Genomic DNA, 27,079 nt, shown 5'->3' on the forward strand with positions numbered 1-27,079 from the left:
CCAGAATAACCATGGAAATTTCAAATTGCAGGATTACCCCATTATTTTAGAGATTCTATACCTAACATTTTCTTGTCCGTCCACCCTTTATCTAGCTTCATTAGCTTCTAGATAAGGTATTTTAAACCCATTTTTTGTTTTTAAATCTGGTCATTAAGTCTGGAAGTTTGACTTGACAGCAAGATATATCCAACCTAGTGAATTCAGGCCAAAGTCTGCTTTGGAAAAGAAAGCTTGTTTGCAAGACCTTATGAGGTCTCCAGAGCAAATTTCAGCCCCCAGATGGCTTTCTCTTAGTATGGCACCAGGATCACTTCTTGTGGTGTTAGTGGATGAGGAAAATCAAGGACAAACTTATCTAAAGAGTCACCCAAGTTAAAATTAAGAGCGCACATATCAATCTAGGCCTCCGAGGGGCACCTGGGTGGCTCAGTGGGTTAAGCCTTTGCCTTTGGCTCAGGTCATGATCTCAGGGTACTGGGATGGAGCCCCACATTGGGCTCTCTGCTCAGTGGGGAGCCTGCTTCCCCCGTCTCACTGCCTACTTGTGATCTCTCTCTCTGTCAAATAGATAGATAAAATCTTAAAAAAAAAAAAATCCAGGCCTCCAAAATATAAAGAATATTCAGTAATCACTTAGAGATTAGTTGTATTTTTATTCCTTGCCATTGGCTTGGATCATGGAGCACAACTTAATGGCTTCTAGAACTGAAGGATCTTTTTAGGAGTCACTATCACAGTAACACTTCAAGAGAATGACAGCTTGAAAACCTTTCCACCAACTAACAATGGTGAATGAGCCTTGGAGACTCTACTCCTCAATCTCATAAAAGAGGCAGTGATATCAGCTTCTGGAAAAAATGGCCATCTAAGTTCAGTCTCCATTGCAATGATACACTGTATCATTACAATAGGTTACATCACATCATTACATCATTACATTACAATGATACATTCAAATCACCCTCAGAACCTTGTGCACCCCAGTTGTACCATAGCCGCATTTAGTATTGATCTTTCCAGTGGAGATGGACTTTTTCACTCCAGATCGGTGGGTGCTTTATTGTTTCTGAAACATCAGACAACTAGGTACGCCCTATAATTTCCCAGCAGATTGTTTGTACCAAAAGATATCTGCCTGAACAGTATTTAAATGATGCTTTGGTCATCTATAGAAAGCATCATATGCTTATGTCTAGAGTTTGGGGCCACACACCATTCACCTGGCCAGGTAGAAAGAACATACCTAGCGTGACATGGAACCTTTTGTCTACTTCGGCTGCATGCGCACCGCGATCCTGCCGGCGAGTGTGCAAGCCTTTATCAAACACTGCCCCGAGTCTTCAGAAACAGCTCTGCCCAGAGCACTGATGCCACTGTATACCAGAGCATATTGGCTGCTTGACCAGAAGCAGGGGAAGAGAAAGCACTTTCCCCTGCATTGTTAGCCCTGGTTTGAAGCGCGCACCTTCACGCGGCTGATTGCTCCCACCAGCGTGCCTCAGACCATTTCTTTTCCCACATCGGATTCTGTCAACTCAGTGGTGGTAAAATGCTAAGTAATTGCATGTGCAAGAAGCCTGCAGGGAATGTAACTTCCGGCATATGGTGGCTACAGGTGTACAATGGGCTGCCTTTTCACAATGCAAGGTTGTGCAGGAGGAGCCTTGGCATTGTGGGCAAAGCGTAAATGGAAGCTTAGCAGGAAGTTCCCTCTCCAACACATTTCCACGGCAGACCCATTCTGAGGTCTTAGAGCCTTTGATGAGCAATGGAGGGAATGTTTAAAGCCAAAAAAAAAAATAGGAACTTTGAAGTTTTCCATGGTGCGCTTCATTTCTTGGCATGAAGGTAAAGAAACATAGTAACCCACATTCTTGGCCATCTTAAATGTCTAAGAAAGGGCAAAGTAACAGCTGTCTCTTGTGCTTACACCGGGTTCTCATCTGATGACTTCTTTTTCACACTAACCAAGGACACTTTTCTTAACGCAGATTTAGGCTCCCTCCGGGGAAGATAAGGCCGGGACTTGAGAGCCTTAAATCGCCTCTGGTTTTCTGCCCTGGAAGTGGGGAACAGGAGATCAGCAAACAGTCTCTGCAGATGAGCACCACTTTTGTTGTTGTTGTTAATGACTTATTTCATGGAGATTCGAAATCCTCCACTGTGTGTGTGGATTGATTTTGTGTGGCCATTCATCAGGTCGGCCACCCCCATGGGGCATACATCTATTTCTGTGAAGAGCAGTGGTTTCATCCTTACAGGAAAATTGACCAGAGTTGTTTCAGGTCAACTTGTCTAAGGCATTCCATGCCCTGAAACTCGTAAGACACCCCAAAGCTACTTGTGGGGAGCCCCTGCTGTTGCTTCTCCTTCTCCCCCCTTTCGTCTGAGGCACCATTCAAAGCCAGTTTAGGGTGGAAGGAAGGGGATGAGATAAATAGAACTTCATAAGAAAGAGAAAAGTGGTGCTTAAAACTTATGCTGCTTTCTCCAGTGACTGAATCATTTATAAAGAAGCGAAAAAGAGAGAAAAAAGGGCTTTACTTTGACTTCCATTGATATTCGTCTAAGAAAAGGTTAAGTTTAAGGAAGATCCATGTAGCTTAGATCAAAATGGTTTATTATAATTGAAAAAAAAAAAAAACCTTTATGTTAAAAACAGACTAAAGAACATGAATTGGGGTGTCTAGCTGGCTCAGCCAGAAGAGCATGCAACTCTTGTTCTGGGGGTCATGAGTTCAAGCCCCATTTTGGGTAGTGGGGTGTAGAGCCTCCTTAAAAAAACAAACAAACAAAAAACCAAGAGTTTAATCTATTGTGACACTACACTAGATGTTTCTGTCTTAAAAATAATTATTTTTATTTAAAAAGGACATTTTGTTCTTCTTAAGGTCAACCAATTGTCAGCTACAGTTGGAAAAGACTTCACTCTGACTCCGTCTAAACTGATTCAGTTTGACCCAGGTATGATTCATGTCTGCAGTTTGTTTCCTGTTTGTGGAAGAATGTGTGGCGAGCATGGGGACTTAGTTCAGCTACTCTACGAGAGATCAGTTTGGACTTGAGTTTTTGTCCCTCATATTTCACTTCATCACAAGTGAATATTTATTTAAAATGAGAAGAAAGCTCATAACAAATAAATATAAAATATCAAAGCAAACATCCAAAACACCCAGGAAAGGGTGTCATCTAAAAAACTATTTGAGGACACCTGAGTAACTCAGTTGATTAAATGTCAGACTCCCGTTTTGGGCTGAGGTCATGGTCTCAGGGTTGTGAGATCGACCCCCACATTGGGCTCCACACTGGGCTTGAAGCCAGCTTAAGATTCTCTCTCTCCCTTTCCCCCATTCCCCCTTCTAACCCCCCCCCCCAAAATGAAATAAAAAATTTCTTGGAGTCCTAACATAAAGCTGGGCTAATATAATTGCCTCATACTTTGATGGAAATTTTCGGAAAATCATATTTGCATGAGGCCATTTGTAAATGATTTCTCTTGGAATAGGTTGAAATGAGGGGATTCCAGGGAAGATTAATTAGATAGCACATATTTTGTTTTAAATCTGTGGAAAATATTTTGCCGGGTGCAAAAGGGAATATAAAAGTATGGTGCCTACTCTCAAAGGTGTTCTATCATGTGGGAAATAGAGACATGAAAACAACTCACTAAGTACAGTGGGACCCAAAAGATGAGCCATTGTTCTAAGAGGAATCCTGGAAGACTTCCCAGAGGAGAGGTACTCTGAGCAAGCAGAAGGAGGAGGAGGAGGGGACCTCAGGGTAAAGGAGCAACATACTTCTGGGAGACCGTGCCTGATGAACCGTTCCTGGAGCCACACCTTCCTTTCCTGGTTTCTGTTGAAGGTGCAGGTAGCTCTCCTTCATGGCACACATGGTTCTCTCTTTCTCTCTGGTCTGGGATGGACCTGGATCCCTTGTCTGTGGACAGATAGAAAAGGACTTACAAAGCAGCTGGGGCCTGTTGCTTCGTGCTCTCCCATAGGGGAGGTGTTCTGCACTCTGAGAACATTCCACCAAGTCACAACTCTTGCCGTTATAGGTCACTGACACATGATGATTCAAAACAAAGCGGCCCAAGTATTATCACCATTCCAAAATTGACAACCTTCGTAGCAAACATAGAGAAGAAATGCCTCTCTGCCCTTCACCACAAATAGCATGATGCTTTGTGACTAGTTTAGTTTGCGAAGGCTGCCCTCATAAAATATCACAAACCCGGTAGCTTAAAAAGAGAACTGTATTTTCTCACAGTTCTGGAGGCCACAAGCTCAAGATCCAGGAGTCAGCAGCACCGATTCCTTCCCAGGGGAGGTGACAGAGAATCTGTTCCATGCCCGTCTTCCACGCTTTGGTGATTTGCTGGAATCCCTGGCATTCCTTGGCTTCTGCTGTATCTACAGCAGTCTTGCCCTTGTCCCCACATGGCTTTCTTGTGTGTGGGTTTGTGTACAATTTTTCCCCTTTTATAAGGACACCAATCATAATGGATTAGAGACCCACTCTATTATGACTTTATCTTAACCAGTTACTTCTGTAGTGACCTTATTTATAAGGTCATGTTTTGAAGTATGAAGAATTAAGATTTCGATGTAAAGATTTTGAGTACCCAACTCAACCTGTAACAATGAACCTTAAATTTGACACGAAACTACCCAAATATTATGACTGGCCTCCTTCCTGTGATATTTCCATTTCTGACTCGTGTTAAGTTTCTTCCTCAAGTGACCTGCTTTGTAGGAGAGCTGTTCCCACGATGTATTCAGTGGTTACTCACAGATTGCTGCAGGCAACACAAGAGTGTTCTGGTCAACCTGAAGATGAAAGATTTGGGTGCTTTTGCATTGTGTGAGCCCCCTTTGTACTTCATGTTAAGGCAGTTCAAACCTTTCCACTTTGGAGGGAGCCAAGAGTCTTTGCCATATGTCCTCTTTATTATTGGAGGCCTGTCTGTCCCAAGGACTCCAGTGATTTGGGCTTTCAGTATATTTCAAGCAGCCTGCCAGGTGCTCCATTTGGATTGATAGCAACTAGAAAGTATCACAGTCAGAGGAGGCTCTGAAATTTACTTCTAGGAGGTCCCACTGGATAAGATAAAGACCAATCTGTCTACAAGAGTTTACATGCTGTTTTGAGTAGATACTGATGACTTCTGGAGGCTCTCACTGGTCATCTTAAGACATCTTAAGAAAAAAAAAATCCTGTAAGTTAAAAAGAAACAATACCTCCTTGCTCATTGTTTTAGGAATGAACTAGCCAGAATGGTTTCATAAACTGAAGTCTTAATTTCGGGTATTTTAAAGTTCCCTATGTTCACAGGTTCTGTCAATGTTTATTTACTCCCATGTTGTTAAGCCTTACCTGTTCTGGGTCTGGTTCCCCACCCCCACTGCTTTTGCCCGGAGCAATCTGCTTCTTCAAAAACGTAGCCTCCGCAATGGGTGAAGAAACAGAGTGAGAAATTAAAAATTGCGGGATATTATAAGGTTTGAGAACTTTGGGGAGGGTGCCGGAAAGAAACACATGACTTTTCAGTCTAGAGAGCTATGCCTCGCTGCTGTTGTACCGAAACCCAAACGGAACCTGCCTACTTTGCATTCAGCTATGGTGACTGATTGATTCGAAATGTAAATATTCTTGAGAAAATGATTGTTTTCCTTTTCAGTATGTGTTCTTGAAAGGTTGCTGCTTTCTTAATTGAGACTAAATCATTCCTAAGAGTCAAAATGTTTTCCAAAGGAACAGATCTCTGACATGGCATTTACTTAAAAGCACTGAGGAAACAGCTTTCAGTAGTGAAGTCTGCTTTGCAGGAAAATATCCAGAAATTGACCTACTCTAAAGTGGGCTGTGTCTGCGTAAGGTGACACCTTTTCTTCAGCACCTTTTGTTTTATGGGAACAGGAGGCCAGTTCAAGGCTTCTGAAATTGTTTATAATCTCAGTGATTTAACAACTACTTTACACCTTGAAAATGGGAGAGGAAGGAGAAAGAAAAACCCAGAAAGTTCTTACTGTCAATCTCATTAACCTATGCTCACCTGGTAAGCATGGAAACAAAAGTGGAATGTAAGCAAACCAATCAGAAAGTACATAAATGAAATTTAGAAGAGATTTGCTCTAACCATCTGGTTCTATTCCATAAGGTCTTAGAAAAACTTTATTTTGGGGAGGGGGTTGGGGTTTAATTTTTTTAAAAAATGACCCTTAATAATAAGAAGGCAATTGGTTGGACTTGGATTTTTTTTTCCTTAATTTTTATTTATTTATTTTTTGGTATTGGAGTTTTATTTGAATAATGCTTAACTTTGGGGGCTTTGAGAGTCAAAACAGTTCTCTGAACATTAAACTTCTTCACAGTCTTGTCTCTTATGCCTTCCTGCCTTTTTTATTACAACAGCTGCCTATGTGGTCTCCCCACTTCTAGCCTCTTTGCCCATCTTCCCAGGTCCCTAAGTCTTCCTGTGTAACACTGAGATTGATTTTTCTAAGACCGTCATTTTCAAGAGTCTTCCTTGTTGCCTATGGTTTAAGGTCTGAATCCAGCCACCTGGTGTCCAGGGCTCTCTGCAGCCTGGCCACAAACTGCCTTTGCTTTTTTCCATCTCCCGTTCCCTGGTGTGAGCTCTGTTCTAGCCTGTGCACCCGCTCAGCCTTCCCTGTTTAAGGCCTTTGCTCCTCTACCTTCCTGCCTTTGCACGTGCTGTCTTCCCACTCCCTCCCTCCAAAGCCTCTGCACCTTTTGGCAGCAAATCATTGCATAGCCTTGCATAGTGGCCTTTTCTGGTATTTACATCTTGTCTATTCAAAGAGGTTTTAAATTCCTTTATGTCAGGACATGGCATTCTCCATAGCATCTAACGCAAAGGTAAGTATGAAATAGATACAAAATGTATATTTTGATCCATCCACCCAGGAGGTAGGAATTATATGGCAGTTTATGTTAGATGTTTCAACTTCTATTTTTGCAAAGACTAGGAAAGTAATTGATTTATGGATTCAGTTGATACTGAAAGTTTAACAAATCGGTTGTCAGCCTGTTGTTGTTAGTGTTCTTTTTAATAAAATTATTTCAGCTACACTTTATTTCCCCCCCCCCCTAAGTGCAGCCAGGAGTAGGATAAGGGAACAGTTTCATCCTTCCAATGGATTCTTCAGGGGATTGAGGAAATGTTGATTAGATCATGAAATCTGTATGTGACACATCTTCAAAAAGGAGACTGTCATATAGACGGCACGATCGAGAGACATAAATCGGCAGCAAACAATGTGCAGAAAGAAAGGAATCCAAATTTTCAGAAGGGAAGGCTAGGGGGAAAAAATAATAATAAATATATATATATATTTATAAATATATAATAATATATTATATTATATTATATATAATATAATAATAATATAATAATAATAAATATAAATATAAATATATATATATATATATATATATATATATATATATATAACCGCTTCTACAGATGGGCTTCTGGGAATAAAAGCCCTCTAAGAGCCAGTGAGTAAATGCCAGGGAGTAAATTTTCCAAAAACAGTCCTAGAAAGCTAAACCATACGTTTGTTATCTTTTTTCCCCCTTGAACTTAAACCTTCTTCTCCACTAAACTGTACTTTTTTTTTTCTTCCATCACGTTCCCTTCTAAATAAACTAAGGGAGATATCCTGTAATCTGTGTCACAGAAATGGGTCAGGATCAGACAATCTCACACGTTTCTTCCAGTTTTAATATTTTGTGTTTCTGGGGTTGCTTTGTGCCCCATCTTTGTGGTGACAGAAAGGCTGGGGCTATGTTTGTAACATCAAAACCAAGCTTGACTATAACTCCATGAGCAGAGGCAGACAGAAAGAGGGGAGGGAAATGGGCCCAGTATATTTCTAAAAGCCCCCAACCCATAAATTCTCTTGAGAAAGGTATCAAACACTGAGTATGACATCATTAGAAAAAAGCATTTGTGGGCTAGAAGGATCTCAGGAAGTGGAGCCGCCGATGGAGGCAGCTGTCTTTGGAAATCAATCACTTCAAGGGTTCCATGAATAGCATGAAGTACCCTCCGATAATCAGTTTTCACTGTCAGTACCAACCTCTTAAGATTTTTGGAACTATTAAGATTGTAAGATTGTGGTACTTGTAGGAGAGAAGGAGACCGGTTGTGGGGGGCCGGTAGGGCAGGGGGGCAGCATAAGTCTTGGATCTCATCTCCTAACCTTTTTCTTTTCTTTCTTTCTCTTTCTTTCTTTCTTTCGTTCTTTTTTTTTTTTTTTTTTTTTTTTTTTTTGTTCATCTCTTGCATAATGCAGCTTACTTTTTTGTTACAGTGTTTGCATTGAAACGGAATCATCATTGTCCAGGAACAAATGTGGTCTTTTAATATTATTTGGGAGAACAGCGGGACTCAAGCGAGTTGCTAACAGTACAATGGCTCGCTCGGGCTCCTGCCGCCTAGCTGTAGACATGTTAATTAATATATTTCTCTGACACCTAGGTGATTGAAATAGCAATTAAAGAGTAATTAAAATGTTTACTTCTTGTAGGAATGTCAACGAAGATGTGGAATATAGCAATTACCTATGACGGATTAGAGGAAGACGATGAGGCCTTTGAAGTGATTCTGAACTCCCCCGTGAATGCGGTTCTTGGCACAAAGACAAAAGCTGCAGTGAAAATTTTGGACTCAAAAGGAGGTATTCTTTGATCCTCATCTTGAAATCAGGAACTGTCCTGGCGCTCTAGCTGCTTGCTTTCAACAGCCAATGTGCTTGATAACGCCTTCAAATCAAAATGCTTAATTTCTTGTCAAGAAAGCAACCTCGGTCATGCTGTAGGCCCTTTATTCTGCTTTCTGCTTCATGTGGTTTTCCTCCTGCTAAGAACTAGCGTTTGAGAAAAGCAACAAGTCAGTGGCATGGTTGTTTTTTTTTCCCCCTACCCGTTTGTTGTTCTCACCGAGGGGGAGACAATGTTGGTGAGAATCTATCGACAATTATTTTCTCCCAGAATTTGTAGGGCTGTAATTATCTTCCTCTGTTAAAGAGAGCTCTTAATGCCTCAAATCTGAATCCCCACTGTAGTGTAACCAGGAAAATTCTAAGAGAGGAAGGAGTTGGAGAGAAATTGATGTGAAAGATACATGTGGCCGGGGGCTTCAGGAGCAGCTGGGGAATATTAATGAATAACCTTGGGTTGCAGAACCAAGTAGGTCCTGGACAGTATAAGTAAAAGAACAACCTGTGAACTAAACAAAATAAAAACCGAGCACAGGCCTTGGTGCTCTGATTTTTTTTTTTTTTTTTCTCTGCTAAATACTTTCTACTTAGGTGTCTGGTTAGCATTTGACAAGCATCCAGTTACCACGCATGGACTCAGACCTCTGCTTTTACACCTGTCATGCCCCGCGGTATGTTTCCCTGCCTGAAATCCACTCTCCCCTCTTCTTTCTCCTATAATGAAAATAAACGCTATCCCCTTGCCTTCATGAAGCTCCTATTTCCACAACATCTTTCCCCATCACCTTTATGGCCAAATTGATTTCTTTTTCAGTAGAACTTTCTGGTCTCAGTAAGTACATAAAATATGTGAAATACTTACTTTACATATGAAGTACACAAGAGCCACGGGAGGGTGAGGGTTGGGGGTTTAGATTTTTGTCCTATGAATTGGAAGTGTTTCCAATAGAAGTAGTTCCATTAAGACTTTCTGGCTCTTTGTTCAGTAACAGTTGAATGCTAATTTTTTGTAACTGTGACTTGATTTTGCTTCTTCAGGCAATCCCAGTGCCTGAAGGAGACCCAGGAAAGGCTGAGCCTTTGCAGTGTTTACGAACTGACAATTGATCAGTGAAGAAGCCTGAGGAATGCTATAATATGAAGGGACTTGAGGCAGTTTCCCCAGTACAGGGTCTGATTGTAAAATTATGACAGTGGTTTCCATTTGGCGTTTGTGAAATCAATTTCATAACTTCATAACCACCCAGCAGAGGTGCAGAAAGGCGCAGCTCTCCTGCATGGCCGCGAAGGAGAGCAAAGAAGTTTCTGGCAAATGGCAAAGAGGCAACATCTGGGGAGAAACCGTCCATCTCAGTTTAAGGCCCTAGCTGCTGCAGGGGCTGTGTTGATGCGGATCACTTGCCTGTTGGTGTACAATGAACTGACTGGCCATCATTCATGCCCCCAGGACAGTGCCAGCCTTCATATTCCATCAGCCCCAACAAGCACAGCGCACGGGAGAAGAACATTTGGCACCCGCTGTCCCCCAGGTCTTCCTCACCCACCAATTCTGGTTCCTTTCATCTGGAAAGACGACCCCTTCCAACCTCCAAGCGGCCGGCAGTCACTAGGGGAGACATTCAACAGGGTTTTCAGTCTCCAGATCTTTCTCGTATGAAGCTTAGGACCCGGGGGAATGGCAAAACGGTAAGGACGGGGAACTTCTGGGATCGGAGGTATGAAGGACATTGTAAAAGAATAAAAAAATATATTAATAAGTGTTCTAAGACACTGATGAAGCTGATTCGCATAGTGAATGGGAACCACGGTTCCTTGCACAAGCATGCGATACCCGCCCCCCCCTTTTATTAAAGATTTTATTTTTGAGTAATCTCTACACCCATCATGGGGCTCGAACCCAGGACCCCGAGGTCAAGAGTCTGAGGCTCCACCGACTCAGCCAGCCAGGTGCCCCCATGCAGTGCCTTTTGGATACAGATATTATAACGCTGCCCACTTCCTTAACTTATACTAATTAAAGGGATGAATGTATTGACTTATCCATCTGATATCTGCTTTGGTGCCTTTGTGGTCAAAACAGACAGTGGATAACCAGTGACCCTAGAATAGAATGAGATTAAGTGATCTACTTGGGTGTGGAAACCATGGCTTTGACCTTATTGACACAGGATTCTAACTAAGCACATTCTCATGAGTGGATGTGTGTGTGAGAGTGTGTGTGTGTGTGTGTGTGTGTGTGTGTGTGAAGTTTTCTTGGACCTCTGTGTACTATAAATATGCCAGGAAAATAAGGATGTCTTTTCTCCATAACAAACTATGAGTGTGTGAATCAACACTGGTAAGTTGGGATTAAGTCTAATGATTTTAAAAATTCTAATGATTTTGGCATGGAAAGTCTTAAGCAACACATGTTCTACCATTTTTTTCGACACTAATAAGATCTAACTGAAAGGGTTTCACCCTAATGCTGGTTATTATCTCAGCCAATTTTGTTCCTGTTTTGTACTGTCTTGATTTCAGGTCCTTCCATCCTCCGTTTATAGAAATGGAACCGACATCATCTATAATGTAAGCATAGTCTGAGAAAATTCCTAAATTTCTTGTATTTATGAATGCAAAATATTTAGTGAAACTATTTTTTAAAAAATTTCTTCTGTATTTATGCGTTTCTCTTAAGAGCTTGTTTTGACATTTGTTTTCAAGGCTTGGGTGGTGAGGAAGAACAAAACAAAACAAAACCTTTTATCTTTCCACATTAACGCAATTTTTTAATTGCTTATTTTTCCAACAGACATTTTTATTTGTTCTCTGGGTGTTTGCTTTCTCTTTATTATGGTTTTCTGGTTTCCTCCAGTATCACGGAATGGTTTCCCTGCCGCTGGAGGAAGACGGTTCCCCATCCCACAAAAGCAAGGCCAAAGTCTTGATTATGAGCCAGACACAAAAGACAAGCAAATTGGCAGATAAGGTGGAATCCACAACCGACTCACACTTCCCCAGACAGGTAGGAAAATCTTCTTACTTCTTATTCATCCTACAACAGGCTGTTTGCTGGGCCATGAACCAGGCTTCAGGCTTGGGGATCACTCACTGAACACAAATGCTACCTAACAAACGAAGACCTGAAAGGGGTGAGTGTGTGATCAGCTCACGTGAAGTCCATCTACATTACCTTGCCTTCCCATAGGACCCGCTGCCCTCATTTCCAAAGAACTGCACGCTGGAATTAAGGGGACTTTTGCACTTTCAAGAAAACCTCCAAGAGCTGTACGAGTGCGATGGAATTGCCTGGAAAGCTTGGAGCCCCCGTACCAAGGTGGGACACAGGACGGGCCGTGAAGGCAGTCTGCTTGCATTATGCTCTGTGTTAAACTGGTAGACAGGAAAGGATCTGAGAGCTCAGGCTACATCCTCCTGCCCTCGTTCTGCTTTGAACGTGAAGAGGAAAATACGGCCCAAGGGATGTTTCACAAATCACAAAACACGTTCATTAATTGATACAATTAAAGCAGGTGTTTACTCCTTTTCTTTAATCATCAGAATGTCAAAAAGTGTAAAGTCGAAACAGTGCTGACTTCAGTAGTGTTTTCTGTAAAACGCCATGGCATCCCTCAAGGTGGAGAATTGGGATAAGGGCTGAGGTCATTTCTGGTGACAGAACTACTCTAGTCAAGTTAAGGGACTGTGGGACTCTGTGCAGAGGAGACTCTAGAGGGTAAAGACCATGATGTGAACATGGACAATATTTTTCAGGTGGTGGAAGGTAAATCCTGCCCAGCTGGGTGGTATCGTCACTCAGGGTACTGCCACTCCCTGGTCACGGAGCAGAAAGGCACCTGGAACTCAGCTGCCCGAGCTTGCAAGGAACAGTAAGAAACCCTCTTTCACATTAAGTAATGTTTTCTTTCATACTCTTTCTATTTTCTCATGCAATTGCAGGGTTGCTGCGTTCTTTGGAGCGTTGAGTGTCCAATAACTACTTGGTTTTGCTTTAGGAAACCCAGGAGAGCTCTATAGTTCAGAATGGATTTGAGATTGACCTTGATAATGTGTAGTAACCTATCTCTCTAAGTGAAAACTGTGATTGCAGAAATTCTATGTTCTAGCCTCTTTTGGTCTTTTGGAGAAAGTCAGAGGAATTTTTCTGGGTCAGCAGCCTTGCAAGTTCTATCTTAAAAAAAAACAAAAAACAAAAAACTAAGTACGGATTCCTGTCCACTGATTTGGAAAATACATAGCAATGAAAGGTCTTATAGTATCAGACTTATGACAATGCCAGAGACAGTGATGATTATGAAACCAGACAAGTCGGACAAAGTGTCGGAGGGTCATGGAACACTTAGTGAAGGATGACTTCACTAAGTTATGGTCAGATCATGACAACAAAATTTATCTAGCCCAGAAGGACTTTAAAAATGCATACATACCTATCCGTGCCCCCCCCCCCTTTTGCCCACCTGGATATTATCCAGAACAGTGCAATTAGACTAATATTCCCCATGGCTGGAAATGGAGACTAGAGAGAAGTCCCTGGTGAAGGGCAGTCAGACCTTGCACTTCATCAAATTCCAGCAGTTCTGCTTATCTAAAAACACTGTTAAGAAATCGAAAGGGTGAACCACAGTTGGCAAAGCTTATCTCCAATCGTCCAGCTGATCTCGGTCTCAAACCCAGAAAATACCAACAATTCCTAGCAACCAGAACAAAAAGACAACCTGATGAAAAAAATAGCAAATGACTTGGAGACTTCATAAGGAAAGATATATAATTGGTTGATAAGTGCATGAAAAGATGCATCCGCATTAGACATCAGGGAAGTGCAAATGAAAACCACAGTGAAATACCTCTTCCCACACAGGATAAAATCACAAAGACTGACAATACCTAAAGAGTTCTCATATATGCTGGTGGCAGTATAAAAGGGTACAACCGCTTTGTAGAGCTGTCTGGGAGTTTTTAAAAGAAGGTTACGTACATTTATCCTGTGGCTTAACATCCCTACTCCTAGGTATTTACCTGAAAGAGATAAATATTTGTGCTAAAGGGGTAGCTCAGTTGGAGGAGCATGTGACTCTCGATCTTGGGGCCATGAGTTCAAGCCCCACAACGGGTGTAGAGATTACTTAAATAAATAAAAGTTAAAAAAATATGCTAGAAAAAGAATTCTTTCACAAGAATTTAATAACAACTTAAAAAAAAAGAATAATAATAGTTTGGGTATGGGGTACCTGAGTGGTTCAGTGGATTAAGCATCTCCCTTCAGCTCAGGTCATGATTCCAGGGTCCTGGGATGACACCCTGCTTCGGGCTCCCTGCTCAGCAAGGGGTCTGCTTCTCCCTCTGCCTCCCCCTGCTCATCTCATGCTCTCTCTCTCTCACTCACTGTGTCACATAAATAAATAAAATCTCAAAAAAATAATAATAGTTTGGGTCATTTGTCTTTTTGTTGTTGATTTATAAGGGTTCTTTATATTTTCTCTATCAACAAGGAAATAGACAAATATTCTTCTTCTGATCATTTTATGAATGATAAAATGGAATGAACTACTAAAACCTCCAACAATGTGAATAAATCTCAAAAACCTGTAGAGGAAGCAACCCAACATAAAAAAAATGCATATTGTATGATTTTGTTTACATGAATAGGAATAACTAATTTACTAGTTGGTGAAAGAAATAAAAACAAAAACAAAAACAGTTATCCCTGGTAGGGATTGTAGGGTGATTAAAAAGTAGAATGAGGTAAGATTCTAGAGTGATGGAGAGGTTCCATGTCTTGCTCTGGGTGGGTTGTTACATAGAAATATACAACTGTAAAAATTCATTGAATTGAATATTTAAAATGGATGCATTTTACTGTATCTAAATTATAACTAGATTTTTATTTCTTTTTAAGATTAATTGATTTTAGAGGGAGAGAAGGTGGGCTGGGGAGGAGCAGAAGGAGAGGGAGAAAGAATCTTAAGCAGACACTGGGCTGAGTCCCACTCTGGGCTTGATCCCACAATCCCAAGATCACCAGCTGAGCCACAACCAAAAGTCAGACACTCAACCGACCATGCCACCCATGCACCCCATAACCAGATTTTTAGAGAGCCAATTAAATATTTTAAGAGTCTATGTTGTTTTGGTGGCTCAGTCAGTTAAGCATCTGCCTTCAGCTCAGGTCATAGTCTCAGGGTCCTGGGATCGAGCCTCACATCGGGCTCTCTGCTCAGCAGGGAGCCTGCCTCCTCCTCTCTCTCTCTCTCTGCCTACCTCTCTGCCTACTTGTGATCTGTCTGTCAAATAAATAAAAATAAAAAATATATATATATATATATGTATATATATATTTTAAGTCTTTTTAAAAACTGGTCAAATCAACCCCCTTTTTTCACTGATGTATTTCATGTCTTAATAAAGAGTGCTATAGAGTTTAATCAGTGACTTTCAGGTTTTTGTTGATGAGTGGGTGTAGTATAAAGTAAGGTAAACTATTTTTTGATTTTACAAATAATTATTGTCTAAATGCATGTCTTCCCATATTGCTGTATATTTAGAGACAATGAAGACATTCTTCCACCCAAATAAATGGGTGTCCTACTTTTATTTAAATTGTGTCTGAATGCATTGATAGCCCAAGTAGGAAGAGTGGTATAGATCTTTTTTCCTTCTTGAGGAAAGGGCTCTGTGTGGAATGAAAAGCTCTCTGATTCAGCACAGAGAAGATCGCAACATGTTCCGAGGAAGAGGAGGGTGTGGTTGTGTATACTGACCAAAATGAGGAGGAGTGCAGGAGAGCAGTTACACTCTATCCAAGGTTACCCCGATCAAATTGTTGTGGGATTCGTTGATGAAATATAGGTGAGCAGAGCAACAGAACCCCAAACCTCAAGCTTAAAGGCAGCCTTATTGTTCCTCTTCCAGGGGTCCTCAGAGGACAATGCAGCTAACTCTGTTGGCCTATAATGAAGCTCTAACTGGTTCTTCCTGTTATGAGAAGAGTAAAGTCCATGTGGACTGAGCGATATCTTTCCATCCCTTCATCACTGTTGGCCTCAGGTCACTGAGTATATTTTCTTAGAAGGACTGTCTTTACTCTGATACTATGATCTCTTGCTTTTTGGTGTCAAAATTCATTTCTTTTGAAATCATGGCAATTTGTAATAATACTGGTATCTTCCTGGTGACCAACCTACATTAACCCCCAATATATATTTTATTTTATTGATCCACCTAATTGCAGCTGGGTTTTAATGGTGAGTACAAAGAGTACAAAGACTAGTTATGCATCTATTAATTTTCTCATAAATCTAATAATATTATGCAATTCCCTCATCCCAGTAATAAACTTGAGGCTCGAATTAATTTAAAAGTCTAGCTACTTCCTCCTGCATTTGACCTAAGATCTCATCTGTGACTTGGGTTTAAGCACGTTTACACCCTGACTCTTTTACTGTAGCCTGACCTAGTTCTACGTGCCTCCTTGCCAATAATGCCTTCCTTTTATATTACACAGTACAGTTTACAGAATTCCTTCACCTATACTAGCTTATTTGACCCTCCCATCATTTCTGTGAGGGAAGCATGTATAATTATCTACATTCTACAGATAAAACAAGAGATTTGGGGAAGCAAAATCACTCGCTTGCAGACTTCATTTCTATTATACTTCCCAAAATAGTTCCTTAAGGACAGAGGCTATCTCCTCTCAGGTGAATCGAGAAGCACACCTATCTTAATTTTGTGTTGAACTAATCTAAAGTAGGTTTCAAAACTTTTTGTATGAGTACTTTGTATCTTTCATAGCAAAGATACAGTGCAATTTTTATTAAATTATGGACCCTAAGTTTCTTTTGGGTTGGAATCAAAGTAATCTTTCAGAGCAAACCTAAGATACAATCAGATTCTCAGTTTATAAATTCATTCATTCAACAAATATTCTTTTGGGCACTTACTGTACTGGAAATGTCTAGGCCAGACTGCATCTCAAAGTATTACCCCCCACATTGGCCCCACAGCCCAGTAACTAAATCATTCTTTATTCATCAAAGAACTTCAGAGAAATTGACACTGTCTCCGTCCAGATACAACTGTCCCATATGGCAAGTCTTTATTAAAGATTTTTAAAATTTATTTGAGACAGAGAGAGTGAAAGCGAGAGAGAGAGCATGAGCGGGGGGAGGGAGAAGCCGGCTCCCCACTGAGCAGGGAGCCCCATGTGGGGCTTGATCCTAGGACTCCAGGTTCATGACCTGAGCTGAACGAAGGCAGACGCTTAACCTACTGAGCCACCCAGGCGCCTATACAGCAAGTCTTTAAGCCCTGCATTTTTATATCAGTGAGGTGTCATACAACCCTGACAATTCCTTCCCACATCTCTTTCTCACAAAGCTCTATTAAGAAGGTGAAAGTCACCTTTTTAATTGCCTGGATGGCTCAGTCCCTAAGCCTCTGCCTTGGGCTCTGGTCATGATCTCAGAGTCCTGGGATCAAGTCCCACATCAGGCTCCCTGCTTGGCAGGAAGGCTGCTTCCCCTCTCCCATTCCCCCTGCTATGTTCCCTCTCTCGCTGTGTTTCTCTCTGTCAAATAAATAAATAAAATCATAAAAAAAAAAATAGGTGAAAGTCAGTGGGGCATCTGGGTGGCTCAGTGGGTTGAGCGTTAGACTTCTTGGTTTCAGCTCAAGTCCTGATTTCAGGATCATGATCTCAGGGTCATGAGATGAGGCCCTGCATCAGGCTCCTGCTTAGTGGGGAGTCTCCTTGAGATTCTTCTTCTCCCTCTGCCCTTCCCCCTGCTCTCTCTCTCTCTCTCCCTCTCTAAAAGTAAATAAAAAATGAAACTTTTAAAAAATGTGAAAGTCCCTAAATTTAAATGGCAGCGTTTAGCTCTATTGAGTTGATGTCTCTGGACCTAAACCTAAACAATGTGAGTTCCACGCTGTGTTTGTTGATTGCATATGTGAACACACAAATGGTATTTAGAAATAGTACAAAGAGAAGGATATTTTGTGTTAGAATAACTATTATAAAATATATTACAGTAGTGATGGAAAATTTCCATGTCATATTAATTCAAGGGTATTAAAGATCATAATCTAGTAGATCATGGCATTATAAGCAGGTTCAAAAGTAATTTGCTCATATTACTTTGAAGTTATTTTGGTAAACTCTAGTCCCAGGGAATTATTTTAAGCTCTAGAACTGTGATTTCTTTTGAGATATAAAACTAAGAAAAATTTCAGAACAAAAAAAAGTTTTAAGGGACAATTGGAGTTTTTTCATCATATTTTAGAAAGAGACTGTGTATCTGTCGGTAATAAAAACCCTTTCAAGGTACACTTTATGTTGTTTACCAGATTGGTCCAGAACTTAAAACATTTCTCAAATACCATTTCCAGGATGTGTAAGGGAGGTAAAGATGAATATGCATTGTATTTTGAAAGGATGAGAATGATTACCCCAAGAACAGTAATTACTAGTTATAGCAGTAAGTTAAAAGCAAACTGAAAGGAAAAAGAAAAGATCTCCGTATCCCTTTTGTTCGGTCTTTCTTAAAGAAATACTTTTGGACAATACAGGGTTACCTCTTCAGTATAATTTTTCTCTAAACCCCAAGACCTCCTCTACCATTAAATGTTTATATTTACCCAATGGGCCTCCCTGCCTCCCTGGACCCATTACCTCTCAGGTTCATTGTGTTTTCTTCTCCACCTTTTTGTCTTAAAAACAGAGATTCTTCACTATATCAGACACCTGAATCTATGATAGCCCTGTATGTTGACAATACTGGAATTAAAATAAAAATCTTAATTAAAAGACATATATCAAAGGAAGAAAAATAGGCATTCTGGAAATTATCCATTCCTTCTATGATACAAAATTTATAGTTTCAACATTCTACAACTTGGGTATTTACTTTCTCATGAATTAATTTTAGGAGATGGTTTTAGATTTTCTAATCAGAATTAATATTAATATTAGTATGTTTTTGATTTGGTATCAGGGATATTATTCAATTCTGGGCTGTGTTTCCTGAAGCTCTCTTCCCTGACGATCCTTTACAGAGGGTCATTTGCAACACCCATGTTCCAAGAACAGCAAATTTTGCTTTCCTCCTTGTCCCTAATCAGATAGCTAACTCAACTCAATCTTTATCTCCAATCTCCTTTCCTCTCCACTGGTGTTTTATTATTTTTCCAACCCAGAGGAGCTAGACTCCTAGATTAGGTATTTCTTGAATTTACATATTGTAATCTCATCTGCTCATTTCCTTAGGCAGTCATTGTACATTTGGTAATTCTATTATTATAAATCATTATCTATAAAACCATTTTGTTTTCCCAAAGCAGTGTCTGGAACCCCTGCTGGCCTGGCCTTAAAGAGTTACCCTGAAATACATCTATACTTAATCAGAACATTTCAAAGAAGTAGATGTTTATTTCTTTAACTAGAAAAATGAAAGTTTCTGTTTTTATTACTACACTTTGAATGCCTTCAAATTTCAGAGCTGTCCAAAGATTTTTATTTACGTGTTTCTTTATTTTATTTTTATATCTCTCTCTAGACACATGCATATAGAAAATGTTTACACTATTTTGTATGTATGTGGGCATGAAGGAAAAGGAACATTTTTGTAAAGTAATCAACATACCAGTACCTAAATGTTTCTTTTATAAAGAAAGCTGTCCTAAACACAGCTACCTTCCCATCTTGCTCTTTGGGGATTTTTGCTCCTTGCAGAGACAAAAAAGAACTCGAACTTGTGCTTGTCCAGCACAAATGGATTTTACAAAGTCTGTTTGCGCAGTAGTTTCAAGAATCGTAAAGCAGGAGATGTTAGATATCCACGAATGAGCTCTGATACCTCCTAACGATGAAGGTTGCAGTTACAGCAGTAAAGGCATTAGGGGCAGAGCAGGCTGAGAACTCAGATCTCCCATGCTCTGTTTGCGCTCGATATTGACTGGGGCAGCCCCTCAAACCTTCCCTTGATCTGCATATTACACACCTTCGGCATTTTGAGATCTAAACCCTCAGCCCATTAGAATTACCATATTGGATGTGAGAGGAAGGGAAGAAGTCGTGCTCTAGGATCTGCTGTCACTGTCAGACAGGAGATGACAGTAAACAATGAGGTAAGAGCCAGTCACAAAACCCAAATCCAGCAGACTGAGGACATTCAGAGAAAGGGTGAAGAGACTTAACGTGTCTCAGAAGTCCTACAAGTCACCACTGTAGGACAGAACAATAAAGTACTGGTTTGAGTGGGAAAAAAATCATTAAGAAATGAATAAATTATGCTCACCATATGTGATCTGGAAAAACAGAGAAATGAACCGGAAGTTTGGAAAGACATTGGCAAAATGAATAAAATATCAATGGATATTAACCAGGCAAAATCATGGTGACTTTGTCTCTTGTTTGAAACTTTCTATAGTAGAAAAAAAAAAAAAAGAAGATATGGGATATGGGGTGGGGTAATTGGATGAAAGTGGTCAAAGGTACAAACTTTTGGTTATGAGATAATTAAGTCCTGGGAAGTAACGTCCAACATGATGAATACAGTTAACACTGCTCTAAGGAATGCTTGGAGGGTCTTGAGAGAGTAAATCCTAAGAGTTGTCATCACACGGAGAACAACTGTTTTTCTTTAAAAAAAAAAAAATATATATATATATATATTTATAAGATATATAAATATATATATGAATATATATATGTGTATATATACATATATATATTTAAATGAATTGATGGATGCTAACTAAAAATACTGTGGTAATCATTTCACAATATAGGTAAGTCATGTCAATATGCTATATCCCTTAAATATAAAAGCAATTCATTTTTGGGTGGGGGAGTGTTTATAGATGTTTACAGGAACACGTGCTTAACTTCTACACCACTTATGAAGTTTTGACAGACCATGCTCATTTCATTGAGTATGAGCAAAGGGTCACAACTACGGGGGTATTTGAGTAAATACACCAAACACAAAATGTAGACCCCAAGTAACTTTATTTGAATAGTTTGGGTTACCTTACTGATCAAGTTAACTGGATATTTGTCAAAATTATGCCCATTTAGAGATAGACTCCCCATGAAAGGGGTAATATTTTGGCATTAATTTTTATAAGTGGGTAGTTGCTGATTTTTTAAAACAGATATTTATAACCTATTGAATTTGTGCTTTAAATCTCAGATAGTAATAAAATAAAAAATAAAAAAGTAAATCTCAGATAGTCTTTAAAAAAATATCTCACTTTCTTTGATGTCACCAATCCCACCTTACAGATAGTCATTAAAGTTAAAAAAAAAAAAATAGAGTATTCAAATCCTGGAAAGTCCTTTCTATATATATATATATATATTTTTTTTTTTCTATTTTAAACCAGTTTGATTTCTGTTATGAATTTCATCTCAACAGGAAAGTTGGGCTACTTGTCACTGATGCTGCCTTTTTGTTTGTTTCCTTGTAGTCACCTGGGCAGCCTTGTAACTGTTCTCTCCAGGCAACACATGCGATGGCTCTGGGACATCAGTGGAAGAAAGCCCTTTTGGATAGGTAAGTGTTTGTGCTGTACTAAGGAGGGAGGCGAGAACCTCAAGAGGGCACCACCCTCCCATGGGCCAAATAATTGTGGCTTATAGTAACAATCAAGTGTTAGATGGCTGGACAATCTATTTTTTTCTTTATTGGAGGGGTGGAGGATCTGTCTTTTAAAACTCACCTCTGGGCGCCCGGGTGGCTCAGTCGGTTAGGGGTCTGCCTTTGGCTCAGGTCATGATCCCAGGGTCCTGGGTTCGAGTCCCACATCGGGCTCCCTGCTCAGTGGGGAGTCTGCTTCTCCCTCTGCTCCTCCCTTGCTCGTTCTCTCTCTCTAATAAATAAATAACATCTTTTTAAAAAATTTAAAAACCTCATCTTAATTGCATACTACTGTGATTGGTAGACATCTGTCTCAAAGAAATAAGCAATGTGGTTTGATTTACAGGTGAAAGAACTCAACAAATGCTATATCGTAAAGTAAAAAATTAGAAATAGCTATAAATAGGGGATAGTTAAATAAATTATGGTATAACCATATGAAGGACTATTTAATATTTAATGTTTTGTAAGGCATTGAATATTAAAGACATGACAAAGTGCTTTATGTTTATTGTTTCATCCAGGACATACATGTTGGAGCATGTTATATATTAAAGATATATTTGTGACAGGATGCTGAGTAAAAAAGCAGAGCCCAGAGCCATATGAAGCATAAAATAATTTAGAATATATTTAGATATTTTATGCATATATGCATATGATATATATACACATATATGCCCATGATATATACATATATAAAAAAGGATGCCAAAGAACTGGAAATGTTTATCCCTATTGACAATTATTGGTGGATCTTAATTTTATCCCTTGTTTTCTGAAGTTATAGTATCTTCTTCAATTTTAACAACAATACAAATCTCTCAGATTCTATTTTTAGGAATAGAATTCTGGGGGCACATCCAAGTCAGACTTTTCACCATCTGTCCTAGAAGGTATTGGATTTCAGGGAACAATAGTAAACCCAGTCTTGGCTTCTCAAAATCTCTGTCATACTTAGTACATCTCTAAATTCTGAAATTTTCTGAGAGTATTAAGTTAAAGCTAGAGGAGTGGTTTTCTCTGCTTCCATAATGACTGATTTCAAAGCTCTATTCCCACAGGATGCTTAGGCATAACATCTCCTCCTGATTACTAACACAAGGAAAAAATCCAGAAGGAGACAGTAGTTCATTTTATTCTACGCCAAAATTACTGAGGGAGAATCATGGGAGAAGGTTATTCGCTACACTGTTTTCATGGTTAAACTTCGTTGGGAGGGGTCAGATCATGCTCTTACAGGGGACTCTTTTCTCATTGTATTCTCTTTGTTTCTGCAATGAAGGAAGGTGAGGAGGAGGAATGTTTCTTTAAGAAAAATTACAACAGCTTTGCAACACTAAAGTACAATTTGTAGAGTAGCTAGTGAGAGTAGAGAGGCAGGTGGAGAAAAGCTGCTTTTTGTTGGAATTACGGCAGACCGAAAAAAACTACGTTCCAGACTAAAAATAACACCTAGTTAAGCTACTTTCAAATATGAAAACCGAGGCATGTACACAGTGAGAAGGAACAACAGTAGACAAGAGTATACTTGTTTCCCCGGGATAGGAGTCCTGTCTGTAGAGTGATGTGAGTAATAATTACTGTTTATCAAACATGTATGTATGTCAGGAACTTCACATGCATTATCTTATTTAATACTTAAAACAGCCCTTGATATACTATTTTTTATTGCCATTTCTTAGATGAGGAAACTAAAATTTAGAGTCATTAAGTAACCTGCCCAAAGATGCTCAACTAGTAAGTGGGGGATCAAGCATTTGGATTTGGATCTGTCTGATTCCAAAGCCATATGTTGTTGTTGTTGTTTTTTAATTTTTAAGTTTTAATTTTTTTAAAGATTTTATTTATTTGAGAGAGAGCGAGCGAGTGGGGAGGAACAGCAGAGGGAGAGGGAGAAGCAAACTCCCCACTGAGCAGGACTCTGGGATCGTGACCTGAGCCGAAGGCAGACACCCAACCGACTAAGCCACCCAGGCACCGCTCAAAGCTGTATGTTCTTACCTGTATTTTAGGATTCTCAGGCCCTATTCTGTGTTTTAGAACGTAGGCCTGTGTTTGTATATGATTACTGAACTTATAACCATAGACTGATAGGATATTCAAGCATAAATGTAATATTGGCCCATTTTTTGGTTCACATTAGGTTTGAATGACCAGGTGCGTGCTGGCCACTGGGAGTGGATTGGTGGGGAAGCTGTCACCTTCACCAACTGGAGGAAAGGACCCCCTCAACGTATGAAGCCCGGCAAGAACTGTGTTTTGGCGCAAAGACAAGGGAAATGGCAAACACAAGACTGTAGGAAGGGCAAACCTCACAATTACGTGTGCTCCAGGAAAATCTAAATGTAACTGACCTTACAGGTGCCCACTTGGGATTTTTCACCTATTTATTTACAGAATTTGTGCATATTGTTCAATGCAAAACAAGTCATGACTGACTTAGTACATTTTTTTTTATCATAGTATATGAGTGATCTAGTAAAAAAAGGAACATTGAAGAATTGTTCCAGGAGGATTGATCAATGAGCATTTCTTTCAGGAAGAGATACAATCCTTGTGTCTCAGTACCTTTCAAAATAAATACCTAAAGTATTATATGGTATAAGATTTGCTTATTCCAGAATATTCCCACCCTGTCCTCACTCCATATCTAAGTCCTCACCAAGCTCACGATCCTTGGATTTTTTTTTTGTCCCAAGACCTCAGTTTTTTGTCCCGTTCTGAAATCTGTCCTGGCAGGGGCTTGTACCACTCCAGTCTGAGGAAAGCTAACTTTACCAGCTCATTAAATCATAGTTGAAGAGCAAAGGGTTGCTTTGTCCCTTTGGAATGTGAGACCTAAGATGAGAGTCTTGTGGATAAAAAAGGAGAATTCTTGGGCACCTGGGTGGCTCAGTTGGGTGGGTGGCTGCCTTTGGCACAGGTCATGATCCCAGAGTCCCAGAATCGAGTCCCTCATCGGGCTCTGAGCTCTGCAGGGAGTCTGCTTCTCTCTCTGACCTTCTCCCCTCTCGTGCTCTCTCTCACTGTCTCTCAAATAAATAAAATCTTAAAAAAAAAAAAATGAGAGAGAGAGAGAATTCTCTGTGGTGGAAAAGGAAGGCTTTAGATGGGAGACTCTTGCAGATGGAAGCTCATTTGCAAAGCTCTAGTTCAGGTAAGAATTCAGAGACTACATTCACGTCAGGGTCTACCCATCCCTACTCATGAGACAGAGTTCTTTTTCCATTAAAAATGTTGGCCTTGTACCTTCCCAGAGCTCATCATGATGGTTTCCCCTGGCCTCACAGATTCAGGAGAAATTTGAAGTAATGTGAACTTCTCTTTTCATTTGGGTATACGGTAAGGACTAACATTTCTCAAGGACATTTGGAATAGAGTTTATGCGAGTGATGTTTAACACATTGAAGAAAAACACTGCTTCCTCGGAAGTGTCCCAGTGAAAAATGCTGATGAACAAAGAAAGATAGTACTGAAAACAGAGCCCTTGAAAACCCATATTCTCAGAATGGATTTTGATATAACTTTGAGCCCTTACATCTCTACTATTTCTAGAAATGGCATGCTAACCCCATCTGGTAACATAAAGTCCCTTATGAATTTATAATATCAGCTGAATGAAACCTTTTCGTACCAGTGAAGTGTGTTGCAGTCTTACAGGAACTCCCTTCTGAAATCAAGTTGTAATTACAGGAAATCAGAAATTTATTTCTGAAGCATGTGTTCAAAATTTTCCTCTTCTCTTAATCACCAAAAAATGTGGTTGTACCAAATGTAGCTAACTTGCTCTATGAGTAGTTCAGAGTAATTTCAGTCAAGATGGGGTTACCAAGTAGACTAAAGCTTTGGAGCATGTTTTATTAGACTAACACATTTGGTAAAACTAAAATAAACGGAAGAAATTCAGTCCAGTTTCTGGATATAAAACATGACAAGCTTGTTTTATTTCTGCACATTTATCAAGATTTTTGGTATTAGAAATATTTGCAAAGAGAAATGGGGATCACGTTTTGGCATTTTCTACCTCTCACTTAAATTTAAAAGCATGGTGGCCTCGTGAGGCTCCTCGCTTCAGGGATCCCACCTAGGCTCAGAACTGATGACAACATACAGGTCTCTTAAGCAACACCGACACTCTCTGGTATTTAACCAAAAGATGCAAAACCCACCCTCCATACCAACTCCAGTCCTCTCTGACCCTCTGGCCTCTGCCATTTGGAAAGGCGAGATGCCAGATTATGTAGCAAAGGGTTGTTTACCTGAAGAATGATATCCTAAGAGGGAAAGTAAAAGCTCAAGAAATAAAGAGTTCAGAGGCCACTCCCTTCTAGAACAACAGAGCTATAGTAACTATTTAAAACTGGGAATCCAGAACCAGGGCTGTTATGGAGAAACTGATCAGCATGGTAGATTTTATTATACTTATCTGCAATGACAATGATGTTTAAGTGTAATTGCAAATGCTAGTATAAAGAGAGAATGTTTTATGATTTTTGTAGCAACTAGGAATACTAGGATAATATTTTTGAATGTTCCTGATCATGAAAACATTGATCCATTTATAAAACGCAAGTAATTGAATGAGGATACAAACAAAAATTCTGGCAAGTTGGGATGTTGGGCAATATTTATCATGACCTTTATTTCTTCCCCATGATTGAGCTTTGACTCAGGGGAAAATAAAAAAAGCAAATGATTGTTATCTAAAAAAAAGAGAGAGAGACGGGGGCACCTGGCTAGCTCAGTCGGTGGAGTGTGCGACTCTTGATCTCAAGGGTTGTGAGTTCAAGAACCACGGTGGGGATTGAGATTACTTAAAAATAAAATCTTAAAAGAAAAGTAAATGATGGTCATGGTTCTTGCCACCTAGATTGGTCACTGTCACTTGTCAAGTTCTGGTGGGAGCAGGAAGGAAGGAAATGGATTAATGGTAGAATAAGGAATGGATGATTATATGAGAGTAGAGGGGAGAGAGGAGAGAAGGGCTGAGCAGGGAGAGAAGGGACTGATGGTAGCTAAGAAGGAGAGCATCAGAAAGAAGGAGTTAAATGTCACCTGGCTCTTCTCCCCAGGTTTGAATACCAGTTCAGGAAAAGCCGCCTCCATCTAAAAGCATCAACCCAGCTAAGTAGCATGTAGCTTTTCAGAATCCTGCGATTTTTGTTCTTTAACTAAAGCATACGTGTGTATACAGCATACATTTTGCTGAATGTAAACTTAAAAACATATGATAATTACTTCATCTCTTTCCAAGGAGTGGTAAAAACAAACCAGGTGACATTTTTTTCTTTAAAAATTTTATTTATTTGACAGACAGAGATCACAAGTAGGCAGAGAGGAAGGCAGAGAGAGAGAGGAAGAGAGGCAGGCTTTCTGCTGAGCAGAGAGCCTGATGCGGTGCTCGATCCCAGGACCCTAGGATCATGACCTGAGCCGAAGGCAGAGGCTTTAACACACTGAGCCACCCAGGCGCCCCCAGGTAACATTTTTTTACATTTCTGTTTTTGTTCATTTTTACTACAGCCAAAAAGAACATGCACATAATTTTCATTAACACTATGGTTTGTATAATTCAAACCAGGAGCTGGTGCTGATTAATTTTTGCAACAAAGCAGCCTATGAAATGTACTGTCTCTAGCATTGTATCAAAATTAATAAAATAAACTTATTTCTACTTCTGAA

General features: G+C 39.9%; 1 protein-coding gene across 2 annotated transcripts in view; it reads left to right on the plus strand.

The window, feature by feature from the left end:
• Nucleotides 1-27,079, plus strand: part of LOC132024720 (FRAS1-related extracellular matrix protein 1-like) — a 101,271-nt gene extending 74,192 nt beyond the window's left edge. The window contains exons 19-27 of one of the 2 annotated variants that reach the window (XM_059411611.1): nt 2,895-2,967; nt 8,565-8,714; nt 10,204-10,442; nt 11,277-11,324; nt 11,611-11,760; nt 11,944-12,072; nt 12,510-12,625; nt 21,225-21,310; nt 23,541-27,079. In XM_059411611.1, coding sequence (XP_059267594.1) covers nt 2,895-2,967; nt 8,565-8,714; nt 10,204-10,442; nt 11,277-11,324; nt 11,611-11,760; nt 11,944-12,072; nt 12,510-12,625; nt 21,225-21,310; nt 23,541-23,740 — 1,191 coding nt within the window. In that variant the 3' untranslated portion in view covers nt 23,741-27,079. Of the gene's footprint in view, nt 1-2,894; nt 2,968-8,564; nt 8,715-9,347; nt 9,428-10,203; nt 10,443-11,276; nt 11,325-11,610; nt 11,761-11,943; nt 12,073-12,509; nt 12,626-21,224; nt 21,311-23,540 lie in introns of those variants that run through there. The other variant, XM_059411613.1, reaches the window with a different exon arrangement.

This window comes from Mustela nigripes, chromosome 9 (assembly GCF_022355385.1).
Source record: "Mustela nigripes isolate SB6536 chromosome 9, MUSNIG.SB6536, whole genome shotgun sequence".
Lineage (NCBI taxonomy): Eukaryota > Metazoa > Chordata > Mammalia > Carnivora > Mustelidae > Mustela > Mustela nigripes.